The following is a 14712-nucleotide window of genomic DNA, read 5'->3' as shown; positions in this document are numbered from 1 at the left end:
TGTTCCTACAATTAAAGACATCCAGATTTATAAATGAATCGAGTAACAATCAATTCAGATGCTGGAAATCCAAAGTAAAAACAGAACATGCTGGAAATACTCAGATGGCCCAAACAAAAGATGACATGCTGCTCCTCATGTTTGTGATGGGCCTCATTCATGAAGGCTCTTTAACCAGAAACATTAACTTTTTCGCTTCCCACAGACATGGCCAGACCTACTGAGAATTTCCACTATTCACTGGTTTTATTTTAATTTTCCAATTTTTCTGGTCATGTTATGAAAGTGGCATTTTATTTACAAGAATTGCTAGAATAACGTATTCCTGTTGCAAATTATATGCCTTTTACTGATACTACAAGCTCCCATTTACGGACAGGGCAAGCAAAAAAATGATTCATTATATCAAGCACCAGTGACCAGGAAGGGCCATAGACTTTAAACCAGTCAGTGCATAGCAGCATTTGTGTTGGATTCAGCCCACCATAAGAGACCATGATTAATAGCCTGGACCCAGCTTTTGGTTAAACACTGTCAATATGGGACCATTGCTAACAGAGGTATTTAAAATCAAATGGCTACCTCTGCTACTGGAAATTCTGTGCATTTATAAAATGCCCAGATTTAAATCAGAATGCAGTGAACATATTACCGATTCCAGTCTTTAACTGTTAAACAAAGTCCCTGTCCTTACTGGCATGAAGCAGTTTGTTTCACTGCTACATACATCTACTATCATATTTAAAAGATATGTGTTTTGTGATTAGACACTGAAGATCTTGAACAATCACGAACAAGGATATTATACAATTACTAAAAATGCACCATGGACACAAACTGTACAATGTTACCTGAAATTAGAGTTTTCTGACCGACAAAAAGAGTTGTCACCAGCTGCAGAATTCCACTTGAAGTACAATGATTTACAATGTGATCTCAGCAACAAACAAACATTTCATATCTTAATGGTTAGAATAACTATTTTCTAAACTTAAAAATTCTCACTAAACAACACTGTGTAAGCAAAGATGAGGTTCAGCTGTGGTCAATTGACCATTAATCCTACCTTCATTTGTTAATTTCCATCCCCTCAATTACACGTTTCAGGAAAATTAGCATAGCCAATAATTACTAGAAAAGATTTTAGGATTCATTATATTTAATCTGTGCTCTAGCAGGCCATAAATATGATACAAATCATCCATTATTGTAATATAAATGAGATTTTATTCTTCATTTGATATGCAATTATTAATACTGTTGAGAAATACGGCATTGACAAACTATTCACATTGTGGATCAGCTCTTTAAAAAAAATCCAGTTCCAAACAAAGCCTGGTTTTAGGTTTGTGGTTTAGCACCATTGACAGGGTCAGGCTTGGGATTTCTTTTCCTGGTCAAACAGCAGTGAAAATTGGCATCATATAGAAAGGACGGAGTAGTTTACAATGAAAATACTTCCTTTTCACCAGGAAGCAGCCTGATCACATTATTATATTTTGGAGTGAAAGTCATTTATATTCTGTTTAAAAAAGCCATTATCTAATCTTAAAGGCGGACAGTCTTTAACAAAAGACACAATCTCAGGCAACCAGAGCTCAAAACTGATTGTATAAACAAAAAGATAATGTATCACATGATGCACCATTGTATCCAACAAGTGTAAAATTCACACATAGATCTACAGGTGAACCAGATTGTCTTGATTGTTCCACTGAGCTTGTGTCACTTCATGCACACTCAGATCCCCTCCCTGAAGTTCAGTTTTTACAATGTTCAAAGTATAGGAGGGCATGACAAGAAATGCCCACAGGAGACCATTAGGAAAAGCCTATTTCAACATCACCATAGTCTGTGTTGGTGCAAGTTCCGACTGAGGACCGACCGGACATCTGATGTGAACCTGAAAAGTTGCAGGAAAGAAAAATTAAAAGTTAAACAAGCATTTGGTTTAAACAGAGAGCAAGGAAACTATACATCACCTCTACATTCCGTCTGCAAATGCTGTCTGACCCACTGAGTCACTCCAGCATTTTGTGTTTTGTTGTAAACCAGCTTCAGGGTGAGCTGGTCAAGCCCGTCCTCCCTGGAGGATTGCGGCCTACACAAGGAAGTCGCCAAGCTCGTTGGACCCTGGGAACCCTCGGCCTGGAAGGGGAGCCAGGAGAAGAGCCAACATCTAGGTTTTGAGGATGAAACAACCGAGCCGGCCCCTACTTATCCCCAGACAATAGACCAGGAGGAAGGAGCGAGAAGCAAGGCGGGTAAGAGAGGGAGAGGGATACTGCGCCATTGTGGTCGTCTGTGGGAGGCAAGGAGAGTCACGAGACATCTAATGAAGGAGATGGCTGAAGGTGGCAACAAACTGGGACTTGCCTGGAACAATGGTGCCTCTAGCTGGTGCTGTAGACCATTTCTGGACACTTGCAAATAGAGGATTAGAGGTATGGAAATTCTCCATAGAACCGTTTGTAAGAACAATAACTTCACATGTAACAATATCAGCACCACTGTAGTAACTCAGTGGGTCAGGCAGAATTTCTGGAGAACATGGATAGGTGGGAAGAGAGGAAGGGACAAGACAAAGACAGATGTGAAGGGGGGTTTGATAAAGGCCAGAGATGAAAACTTGTAGGTGGAAGGCAAGGGGGAAGGAAGAAGACCTCTGACCCATGAAGCCTATATTCTGCACCCCTGTCCTAGACAACCACAGGAACAGGTTGTCAACTGGAAGAGCCAGAGTTCTAGGTTTTGACAATGAAACAGCAGCTGGCGTCTATATGGCTGAGCATTGTTTAATGAGATGTTCACCCAAAGACAGGTAGTTTATGGTTGTAGGATGCTGTAATGTCTCCCTGATCCCAGAGTTAAGGATAGAGCAGTGGCATAAAGTCTGGATGTGGAGAGTGAGTAGGCAAAGGTCACAGCTGCAACAGTATTAGTAGTAAGCAGCAGCAAAGGAAAGAGACCTCAATAAGTTAGTAAACTCTTGATTATTCCATGTACCACACACACTAGTGAAACAGAAATAGTAGATAACAGCCTACACAGCTAGAATGCATTAGATTCTTGGGAGCTGCTCAGGACAAAACCTGACAGAGATAAGATCAACGTTTTCATACGATATGCTGGTGGTTTGGGGGAGAACTCCATGAATCTGAGTAGTTTGGAGAACTGCAGGCATAAGCAAGCATGAAGCTGTGATAAAAGAACTGGACTGAAAAAGGAGAACGAAATATTCTTGAATACAATATGTTTGAGAACAATAGAGAAGAAAAGATGGGGAGTGGTAGCACCGAATGTAGAGAATTCTGCAGTGCTGGAAAATATTGCAGAATTAGCAGAGTTTGTACACTCTTCCCATGACCATGTAGGTAAGTGGCAAAAGAATCAAAGGGAAGTTGATGAGCCTGCACAAGACAATGTGTTGCATTTCTGCAGGGAAATGGAATTGATAGGATTGCTCGGCTGAGAACTGGCATGGGCCTGATGGACCAAATGATCGCCTCCTGTGCCATAGGAAGAAATAAAGAATCTGTTTAGAATTAAGCAAAGGTGTTGATCACATCACTGTGACTACTCCTTAGGCTGCTAACTAGCAAGGAGGAAGGCTGCAGGGAAAGTGCAAACAAGACTGATAATGTACTGATAATGGGGGATTTCAACTATCCAAATGTAGACTGGGAGTAGCAAGATAACAATGGGAAGGAGGCTCTGAAATGTGTTCAGATCGTCGATTAATTTCTGGCCAACAAAGCAGCATTTCTGGATTTGGTTTTGGGGTATTAAGGACATTGTGGGAAACCAAAGAGGAAACTGCTGGAGCCCTGGTTGAAATTTACGAGTCATCTTTAAATACAGGAGAGGTGCCGGACGACTGGAGGGTGGCAAATGGTGTGCGTCTATTCAAGAAGGGCTGCAGGGAAAATGCTGGAAACTATAGGCTAGTAAGCTTAAAATATGTAGTCGGAAAGGTACTGGAGAGTATTCTGAAGGATAGGATATGCAGGCATTTAAACGGACTAGGACTGATTAGGGACAGTCAGCATGGTTTTGTACGTGGGAGGTCGTGTCTTACAAATCTGGTTGAATTTTTTGAAGATGTGACTAGAAAGGTCAATGAGGGCAGAGCTGCATATGTTGTATATAGGGACAAGCAAAGCATGGTTCCGCATGGTAGTTATGTATGCTCTGGAAGGTATGACTGCATGGAACCCAAGGAGATAGTTGAATGGAAGGAAGCAGAGGGTGATGGTGGAAAGTTGTTCTTGGACTGGAGGCCTGTGACTGGAGCGGTGTGCTTCAGGGTTCGGTCCTGGACTTGTTACTATTTGTCATCTATATCAATGATTTAGATGAGAACAGACAGGGCAAGATTAGCAAGTAGATGATACAAAAGTAGGTGGTTTTGCAGATGGTTGTGAAAAATGGCAGCAGGAACTTGATCGATTGGCCAGGTGGGCTGAGAAATGGTTGATGAGTTTAATACAGAGAAATGTAGTGTGCAGTATTTTAGAAAGTCTAACATGGGCAGGACCTACACAGTGAATGGTTGGGCTTTGGGGAGTGATGTAGAGCATAAGGATCTGGGAGTACAGGTGCATGGTCCCTTGAAGGTGAAGTCGCAGGTAAATAGGGTGGTCAAAGAGAAATTTGGCACACTGGCCCTCATCGGTCAGAGTATTGGGTATAGAAGTTGGGAGGTCATGTTGCAGTTGTATAAGACATTGGTGATGCCACATTTAGAATATTGTGTTCATTTCTGGGCACCATGTTATAGGAAAGATGTTGTCAAGCTTGAAAGGGTACAGAAGATTTACAAGGATGTTGCCAGGACTAGATGGTCTGAGCTCTTGAGTAGACTGGGACTATTCCTTGGAGTGCATGAGGATGAGGGGTGATATTATAAAGCAGTATAAAATTATGAGAGGAATTGATCAGGTAGATGTACAGTCTCATGCCCAGAGTGGGCAAATCGAGGAAAAGAGAACATGGGTTTGAGGTAAAAGGGAAAAGATTTAATAGGAATCTGAGGGATACCTTTTTCATACAAAGTGGTGGGTGTAAGGAACAAGCTGCCAGAGGAGGTTGTTGAGGCAGGGACTATCCCAACATTTAAGAAACAGTTAAACTGATAGATGGATAGGACAGGTTTGGAGAGATACGGGCCAAAACACAGGTAAATGGGACTAGTGTAGCTGGGACATATTGTCTGGAGTGGGCAAGTTGGGCCGAAGGGCCTGTTTCCACTCTATGAATCAGGAACTGGATGTGCTGGAATCTTACACGGAACATGTCACACACAAATCCTCCAGATAAGTCGCCAGACTCGTTCAGTTAACCCAGCACTTTGTATTTCATCTACGATAGAGTAACTAACAAAGCATGATGGCTAAGAGCAGTTACGGTAAAGGATATAGTTACGAAGGGCAGTTTTAATGAGACAAGACACTTCAAAGCTTGGCAGGCATTAACTGAACATTTTTTCAGCTTGGCACATTGCCCCGATGATAGGGAAACTAAATCTATGAATGGCCGAGAATAAAATTGCATAGAAAAGTAACGTGAGAAATAAATTAATTACCAAATATTCAGAAGCAAAGTAAAAAACAGAAATGAGAGAGCATGAGCAAAAACGGGCAACAAACCTAAAAAAAACTTAAAATGTATTAGTATGTGAACTGAAAGAAGGTAACAAGTAGGCCAGAGACAAAGGGGCAAAGGACATGGCTAAAGTACGAAATGAACATTTCACATTAGTCTTCACCAAGTAAAATGCTGAAGGAGTCTTGACAAAAAGCTGTAATGTATCGATGGGATAAAAATACTGGAAAGACAAGGTCCAGATGGGCTGCAGCGTGGTTTTTTTTAAGGGAAGGAAGAGAGAATTAGAGGTTCTGGTGAAAATCCTCCAAACATCTATAGATTCAGGATGATGCCTGAAGAGTGTAAATTACAAATATTAAATCTTTGTTTAAATAAAACATGCAGGAATAAACTCAGTAACAGATATATCCGAGGACACTGTGGGAAGCCAAAGAAGAGATTGCAGGGACCCTAGCTGAGATATATGAATCATCATTAGGTATGGGTGAGATGCCCAAGGACTGGATGGCTAATATTTAAGAAGTGCTGCAAGGAAAAGCCTGGGAACTATAGATCAGTGGGCCTAACGTCTAAGGTGGGCGTTATTGGAGAGTATTCCGGGGAATAAGATATAAATGCATTTGGATGGACAGGGGCCGATTAGAGAGAATCAGCAGAGTTTTGCACATGGGTGATCACATCTCATAAATCAGACTGAATTTTTTGATGGGGTAACTAAAAAGGGCCAAGCTGTAGACATTGTCAATATGGAGTACAGCAAGGTATTTGATAAAGTTCCGTTTGGTAGGCTGCTCTAGAAGGTTAGATCGCATGCAATCCAAGGAGAGCTAGCAGACTGGATAGAAAACTGGCTTCATGGAAGGAAGTTGGTGATGGTGGAAGACTGTTTTTTTGGATTGCACGCCAGTGACTAATGGGGTGCCTCAGGGATCAGTGTTGGGGCTTTCGCTGTTTGTGGGTTGTGTCATGTTACAGATGACACCAAAGTGGGGGGCATCGCAGATAGTGAAGGAGGTTTTCAAAAATTGCAGCAGGGTCCTGACCAGTTGGGCAGGTACATAGTTTCTTGAAAGTGGCTTCACAGGTAAATAGGGTGGTCAAGAAGGCTCTCGGCACATTGACCTTTATCAGTCAGTGTATTGAGTATAGAAGTTGGGAAGTTATGGTACAGTTGTACAATAAATTGGAAACGCCACATTTGAAGTATTGTGTTCAGTTTTGGTCATCTTGTAATAGGAAATATGTTATTAAATTGAAAGGGTGCAAAGAAGATTTACAAGGATGTTGCAACGACTTAAGGATCTGAGCTATAGGGAGAGGTTGAGCTGGCTAGGGCTATATTCCTTGGAGCACAGGAGGGATGGTCTTATTGAGGTGTATAAGATCATGAGCGGAATAGATTGGGTAAATTTTCGGATCACTGAACTCACCTTCCCCCCCAGTAACATCATTTGAATTCCTCGCCTTCAAAGCCCTTTCCTCCATGACAGTCATCCTCATTTACCGTCCACCTAAACCAAACCCCTCCTTCCTATCTGACTTCACTGAACTCCTCACACTTGCCTCATCCCTCTCCCCACGTCTGCTGCTACTTGGTGACTTCAATATTCACATGAACTCCCCCACCTGCAAGCTCGTCTCTGAATTCGCCTTTTTACTTGACAACTTCTCTCTCACTCAGCACGTCACCTTTCCCACCCATGACAAAGGTCACATCCTTGACCTGGTCTGCTCCACAAATCAACCGGTACTCGACCTCCATCCACGCCTCTTCCCCCTCTCCGATCATAAGCTTATACGGTTCACCATCCCTTCTCCGACACCTCGCCCCCGCTTCCTCCGAGAAATCACCTTCCGTAATCTAAAATCCATTGATCCCCACCATCTCTCTGACCTGCTCTCCACCACTCTCCCCCTGGACTCAACCCATATCTCACCTGATGATCTCACAAACCATCTCAACTCCACCTTGTCTACCTCCCTTAACACTATGGCCCCCCTCAAAACAAGAACCGTAACTTTCAACACATCTTCACCCTGGTACACACCTGCACTTCGTAAACTGAAACAGACTAGTCACCGACTTGAACGACTCACAAATAAATCATCTCTCACAGTCCACCTTGAAGCTTACAAACTCCACCTCACTGACTACAAAGATGCCCTCATTGCTGCAAAATCTGCCTACCTCTCCTCCATATCCACTAATCCCTGCCTAAACCACAGAACCCTCTTCTCCACAGTGGGCAACCTCCTCAAGCCTCGAGCCAACACTCTCCCTACCTCTACTCCGGATCTCTGCAACACATTCCTCCACTTTTTCGCTGATAAAATCAGCACCATCTACCAATCTTTATCCCCTGTACCCGACTCCCCAGCATCTATTCCACCACCTACCAAGGCCCCTCCTTTCAACATCTCCACTGACCTCCTTACCCCTCCTCCACACTGCTTCCTCTCCCAGTTTGACCTGGTCACCCCTATTGAAATCTCCAAACTCCTCAGCTCTTCCAAACTCACTACCTGCTCCCTCGACCCTCTCCTCACTCCCCTGCTGAAGTCCTGCCTCCCTGTTCTCTGCCCCTATCTCACTAATCTCTTCAACTCCTCATTGTCCCAAGGAATAGTCCCCTCCACTTTCAAAACCGCTGCTGTCACACCAATCCTAAAGAAACCTGGTCTTGATCCCTCCTCTCTCATTAACTACCGCCCAATCTCAAACCTCACCATTCTTTCAAAAACCCTGGAGCGTATCGTTGCGTTGCAACTTCATTCCCACCTCCTTGCGTATAACCTACTTGAACCCCTCCAATCTGTCTTTCGCCCCCTCCATAGCACAGAAACTGCTTTCCTCAAAGTCCTCAACGACCTCCTCACCTCTGCTGACACTGGTTCCCTCAACATCCTCATCCTCCTCGACCCGAACGCAGCCTTCGATGCAGTGAACCATAACATCCTGCTCACCAGACTCAAAGACCTCGGCATTGAAGGCTCTGAACTCAGCTGGCTCCGTTCCTACCTTTCCAACAGATCCCACTTCATCTCTCTCCACAACCACACCTCTGCTACAGCCACAGTCACTCAAGGCGTTCCCCAAGGCTCCGTACTCGGCCCCCTCCTCTTCATCATCTACATCCTCCCCCTTGGTCAGATACTCCGCCACTTCAACCTGGACTTCCACTGTTATGCCGATGACACCCGGATCTACCTCGGCACCAAATCCCCCCACAACCCCCCCCTCTCCCATATCAACTCCTGTTTGTCAGCTATAAAAGCCTGGATGCAACATAACTTCCTCAAACTCAACAGCGATAAGACAGAATTCCTCCTCATAGGCTCCAAAGCCACACTCAGCAAAATCAATAACCCCACTCTCACCATCGACGACACCACTGTTTCCCCATCTCCCCAACCTTGGCGTGCTCTTTGATTCCACCCTCTCCCTCGAGCCTCACATCCACCATGTCATTAAAACCTCCTTCTTTCATCTCCGCAACATTGCCAAACTCAGACCCTCACACACCTCCCGCTGCTGAAAGACTAATCCATGCCTTCATCTCCTCCCGACTGGACTATTGCAACTCACTTCTCCTTGGCATCAGCTCCACCTACATCAACCGACTCCAACTGGTCCAGAACGCAGCCGCACGACTCATCACCCACACCAAATCCTGGCATCACATCACTCCAGTCCTCAAACAACTTCACTGGCTTCCCATCTCCCACCAGATCGCCTACAAAATCCTTATCCTCACCTACAAAGCCCTCCATCATCTGGCCCCCCCATATCTCACTGACCTCCTCTCCCCCTACCAACCCTCACGGTCCCTCAGATCCACATCAGCCGATCTCCTCTCCATCCACAAGTCCAACCTCCGCAATTTTGGGGACAGAGCCTTCTCCAGGGCAGCTCCCAGGCTCTGGAACTCCCTCCCCCAACTGATCCGCAATTCCGTGTCCCTCATCATCTTCCAGTCCCGCCTCAAGACCCATCTCTTCACCTCTGCCTATCCTTAGCCCCACGTCCCCCTCCCTTTTCATCTGTGCATTAATTGCCTCATATTGTGTTTTGAATTGAATTCTGTCTTTACTTTGTGTACTAGTCATGTCTCTACTATTTATTTCATTCCCCTTACAAAAATTTAGCAGGTAGAGGAAAAACATGTAAGGTGTCCTTGAGACTCTTGAAAGGCACCCATAAATAAAATGTATTATTATTATTATTAAATGCACAGTCTTTTACCCAGAGTAGGAGAATCAAGAACCAGAGGACAGATTTAAAGTGAGGCGGGAAAAATTTAATAGGAACCCGAGGGGCAACTTTAAAAATATATATATATGCAAAGGGTGGTGGGTGTATGGAATAATTTGCCAGAAGTAGTTAAGGCAGGTAGTATCATGATTAATAGACATTTGGACAGGTACATGGATATAATAGGTTTAGAAGGATATGGGCCAAATGTAGGCCCATAATGCCCTTTAAATAAACACAAATTCCAATAACTGCAGGTAGCTTGACAAAACAAAATCGAAACATTCTATATTTCAAAATTCAGTCAACCTACCTTAATGCATCAAGCATGGGTAAAAGATTTAATAAAGCTGTATCTCCAGGATCACTAAACCAGGATTTGATAGGAATAGCATTATCTGTGAGAGTGAGGAGAAACAAACATGTGTAATATACTCTACTTGCCAGAGTTTATAAGAATGAGGGGGGGACCTCATTGAAACATACCAAATAGTGAAAGGCCTGGATAGAGTGGATGTGGAGAGGATGTTTCCACTAGTGAGAGCGTCTAGGACCAGAGATCATAGCCTCAGAATTAAAGGACGTTCCTTCAGGATGAGGAGGAATTACTTTAGTCAGAGGGTGGTGCATCTTAGGAATTCATTGCCACAGAAGGCTGTGGAGGCCAAGTCAATGGACATTTATAAGGCAGAGATAAATAGATTCTTGATTGGCAAGGGTGTCAGGGGTCATGAAGGCAGTAGAATGGGGTTAAGAGGGAAAAATAGATCAGCCAGAATTGAATGGCAGAGTAGACTTGATGGGCCGAATGGCCTAATTCTGCTCCTATCACGTATGAATTTATAGCTTCCCGAAAGGATAAAGGCCAGGGTACTCTATCTCATTCCGAACAGTAGATGATCTGCCATCTAAATATACTTCCTTCCCCCTCCACAATCCCTGCAACCCCCCCCCCCCAACCACCCACCCATATATACACGTACCATTCACTTTATTGTAACCAATGCCAAAGTGCCATTTATAGCAACAGACATTACCAATTCACAAAAAGGTAGTTTTCTCTTGCCAAGGTTTAATGCAATTTGTTCCTTGCAGGTTACAAGCTTAATTGCAAAATACCATAACACAATAGATTCCAGTAGAAGGTTAACTGTGATCGTGGAAGTGGGTACAAACATTGGCAAATGCTTGTAAATTAGTCGTTCCACACAAAATGGTTATGGCGTGGAAGGAGGCCATTCAGCCTGTTGGGTCTCTAGCTGCTCCAAATGCTATTCTCACTCCCCTCCTTTCTCCATGGCCCTCCAAAGTCTATCCCTTCATATATGCAGTCAGATCACTTTTGTAAACCATTATTCAAGTTGCCTTCAATACTACACCCAACAGTATCTTCAGAACAAGAAGCACTCATTGTGTTCAAAGAAAACCCCATCATTTTTGGTTCTTGAACAAATCCCAGGGATTTGCATAAAAAAGTTTGCCTTTATCTACTATCTTTATCAGTCATAATTTTAGTAATTCAACACATCCCACTGCAAACACCTTGGTTCTAATAACAATTCTAGCTCCTCAGATCAAACAACACAACTACAGGCGACTCGGGTTGTGAATACCCAACGGAAAAGACAGTAGATAAAGGCAGTCTGGGAAATTCAAACGCGAGCCAGGAACAAGAACTGCCTAATAATTGTTCTGTTCAGTTTCATCAATCATCAAGGAAGGTTACAACATAGTTACACCATCATCTGGGGAGTAAGCTACAAGAGTATGTGGACCCACAGTTGTGGGCAGAAGACCCTAATCTGGTAGGATTTCAGATTGATCCCATCCAGGTAGCTCTCCAGAAAAATGTAACACTACCTTCTATACAACAGTACCCACTGAAGCAGCAGGCAATACCAAGCATTGATAAGTTAATTCAAGGATTGCTAGAACAGGGCATTCTGGTTAAATGTCAATCTTATTGTAACACGCCTATCCACACAGTACACAAAGCAGGGAAACCGGATCAATATAGATTGGTTCAGGATTTGCAGTCCATTAATCCCATCATAGAACCACTTCATGCATTGCTTACATTACAGCTCACATTTCAGGCCAAATTCCAGCACAGGCACAGATCTTTTCAATTGTGGACTTACAACATGCCTTCTTCTCACTACCTCTGCACCAGCACAGTCAGTACATCTTCGGCTTCAACTACAACGGACAACAGTACACATGGACTCGATTGCCTCAGGGATTTGTGAATTCTCCAACATTATTTTCTAGATATCTGCAGGGACAGCTGCAAACCTTAAGCTTTCGATGTGGCCCCACCCGAGTTCAGTATGTGGATGATTTACTTGTAGCCAACCAAGATGAACAAAGCAACCGCAAAGATACCACTCAATTATTGAATCATCTATCAGCATTGGGATATGTAGTCTCCCAATTAAAGGTGTTAATGGCCCAGCAGAAGGTGAAGTTCCTTAGTGTGATACTATCAGCAACAGAGCAGAGTCTGGAGAACAGCCGAGTCGAACCAATCTGGGAATTCCCTGCACCACAGGAGGCAAAGCAAATGAGACAGTGGCGCAGCATGGTAAATTATTGCTCTGGACACTAAAAAATTGACACCATACACCAGCATGGAGGGCAAGTTTCAATTGTCTGAAGAAGCTCAAGAAGCCTTTAAAAATGTGAAGAAGTCTCTATTACAGGCATATAAAATTACAAAAGGACTGGACAAGCTAGATGCAGGAAAAATGTTCCCAATGTTGGGCGAGTCCAGAACCAGGGGCCACAGTCTGAGAATAAAGGCAAGGTCATTTAAGACCGAGGTGAGAAAAACCTTTTTCACCCAGAGAGTTGTGAATTTATGGAATTCCCTGCCACAGAGGGCAGTGGAGACCAAGTTACTGGATGGATTTAAGAGAGAGTTTGATCGAGCTCTAGGGGCTAGTGGAGTCGAGGGATATGGGGAGAAGGCAGGCACGGGTTATTGATAGGGGACGATCAGCCATGATCACAATGAATGGCGGTGCTGGTTTGAAGGGCCGAACGGCCTCCTCCTGCACCTATTTTCTATGTTTCTATGTAGGCATCAGCATTATGAAGGCCACTTTATGATCGGCCATTTCAATTATACGGCACAATCCTCTCCGATTGCTCCACTGCAGTTTTAACACAGAAACATGGAGACAAACATCCACCAACATCGGCTCACTGCTCCTCCAAGATTGATTCTGTGGCACGAGGACATCCCATTTGCACACAGATCTTGACTGCGATCTACACTACCATCAATCCAGCATCCTTTCTCGATAAACCACCGGAAGAACAGATAGAATCAGGGCATGGTTACCTATTTGTAATCAAGAAAGACACTTCTATTAGGGAAGATTTAATAGATATCCCCATTGCAGACCCTGACCTAACCCTGTATGTAGATGGGAGTGCATCAATTGGACCCCTAGGAGAAAGGCTTTCTGGATATGCCATTATAGATCAAACAGGAGGTAGTATAGAAGCAGCTGCCTTTGAAACACCATTCTCTGCCCAACAAGCAGAACTGTTTGCCTTAATAAGAGCCTGTATTGTAGCAGAGAATTTAAGGGTGAATGTTTACATCCACTCTAGGTATGCCTTTGGACTGGTCCATGACTTTGGCCAGTTGTGGAGAAATAGAGGATTCTTGACTTCCGCAGGAACTCAGATATCCCACCAGAAATTGGCATCAGGCCCGTTACAAGCCATTATGTTGCCAAAACAAATTTCTGTGATGAAATGTAGCGCCGATACGAAAGGTGAGACCCCAGTAGATACAGGATATCGTCATGCTGACCAAGAAGCTAAAGAAATAACCATATAACAATTACAGCACGGAAACAGGCCATCTCGACCCTTCTAGTCCGTGCCAAATAGATATCCCCATTGTCCCGGGAGCGCAGGGTGGTTGTACATAAAATGATGAGATAGGCTAAACGTGTAGATAAAGACAAGTCTGCCTCGGAAAAGCCAATGCCAACTATCCAAGACGTCACTAGGTTACAGGAGGATGCTCCTGAGCGAGATGTAGAAATATTGGCACAACTTAGTTGTATGGTTGATTGTTTATCAGGATTGTGAGACAAACATGTATGTCTGACGAACTAGCTACATGGGTCATTGAATGTGTACACTTTGCAACTCACTTTGGTGTCAGAGTAACGAACAATACGCTATTCGCTACATGGTGGCATCCGAAGTTGCAGACTCTGGCTCAGAGGATTTGTTGCCGTTGCCTGATCTGTCAGCAACATAATCCCGGGAAAAGTGTAAACTGTGGAAGTGAGGAAATACCCTTACCCATGGGTCTCAACAGTTCCGTATGCCTTTATATTCTGCTTTTCTTCCACCATCTCGCCACTTGTTGTTATAAAATCCCCCACATGTGGTTCCAAATGCCTTTATATTCTGCTTTTCTTTTCCGTATAAATATTTTGATCTTCTTTCTGAAATGTTTCCAATCCTTGGGCTAATACTTATGGTGGGAATATTATAAGCCACTTCCTTTGATCTAACTTTGACTTTTAATTTCTTCTCTTAGCCACAGCTGGACCACACGTTTGGTTTTTGCGTTAAAAAATGGATATAAGTTTCTTGCAATCGACACACAATTCTTCGAAGATTGACCATTATTTACTGTCAAACCCTTGAATATAAATTCGCAACTACCATACCTTTTCACCCCTCACGGTTTTTCAATTTGCTTTATTCAAAACTAAGCCCTTAGTTTCAGAGTAAACTGAACTAGTTTCAATTTTTATGTAAAATTCTTCATTATAATTACCCTTCCCTGAAGGCCATCTAACTACCAGGTCATCAATTAA

At 43.5% G+C, this 14712-nt stretch overlaps 1 protein-coding gene across 3 annotated transcripts in view; it reads right to left on the bottom strand.

The window, feature by feature from the left end:
* Positions 1-1204: 1204 nt before the first annotated feature.
* Positions 1205-14712, bottom strand: part of LOC129711433 (CTD nuclear envelope phosphatase 1-like) — a 43135-nt gene continuing 29627 nt past the window's right edge. For 2 of the 3 annotated variants that reach the window (XM_055659044.1, XM_055659041.1), the window contains 2 exons: positions 10173-10257; positions 1205-1903 (listed from right to left, as the gene is read on the bottom strand). In XM_055659044.1, coding sequence (XP_055515019.1) covers positions 1843-1903; positions 10173-10257 — 146 coding nt within the window. In that variant the 3' untranslated portion in view covers positions 1205-1842. The remainder of the gene's footprint in view (positions 1904-10172; positions 10258-14712) is intronic. The other variant, XM_055659042.1, reaches the window with a different exon arrangement.

The sequence above is a fragment of the Leucoraja erinacea genome, chromosome 30 (assembly GCF_028641065.1).
Source record: "Leucoraja erinacea ecotype New England chromosome 30, Leri_hhj_1, whole genome shotgun sequence".
Taxonomy (NCBI): Eukaryota; Metazoa; Chordata; class Chondrichthyes; order Rajiformes; family Rajidae; genus Leucoraja; species Leucoraja erinaceus.
This window is presented reverse-complemented; position numbering and strand designations above follow the sequence as displayed.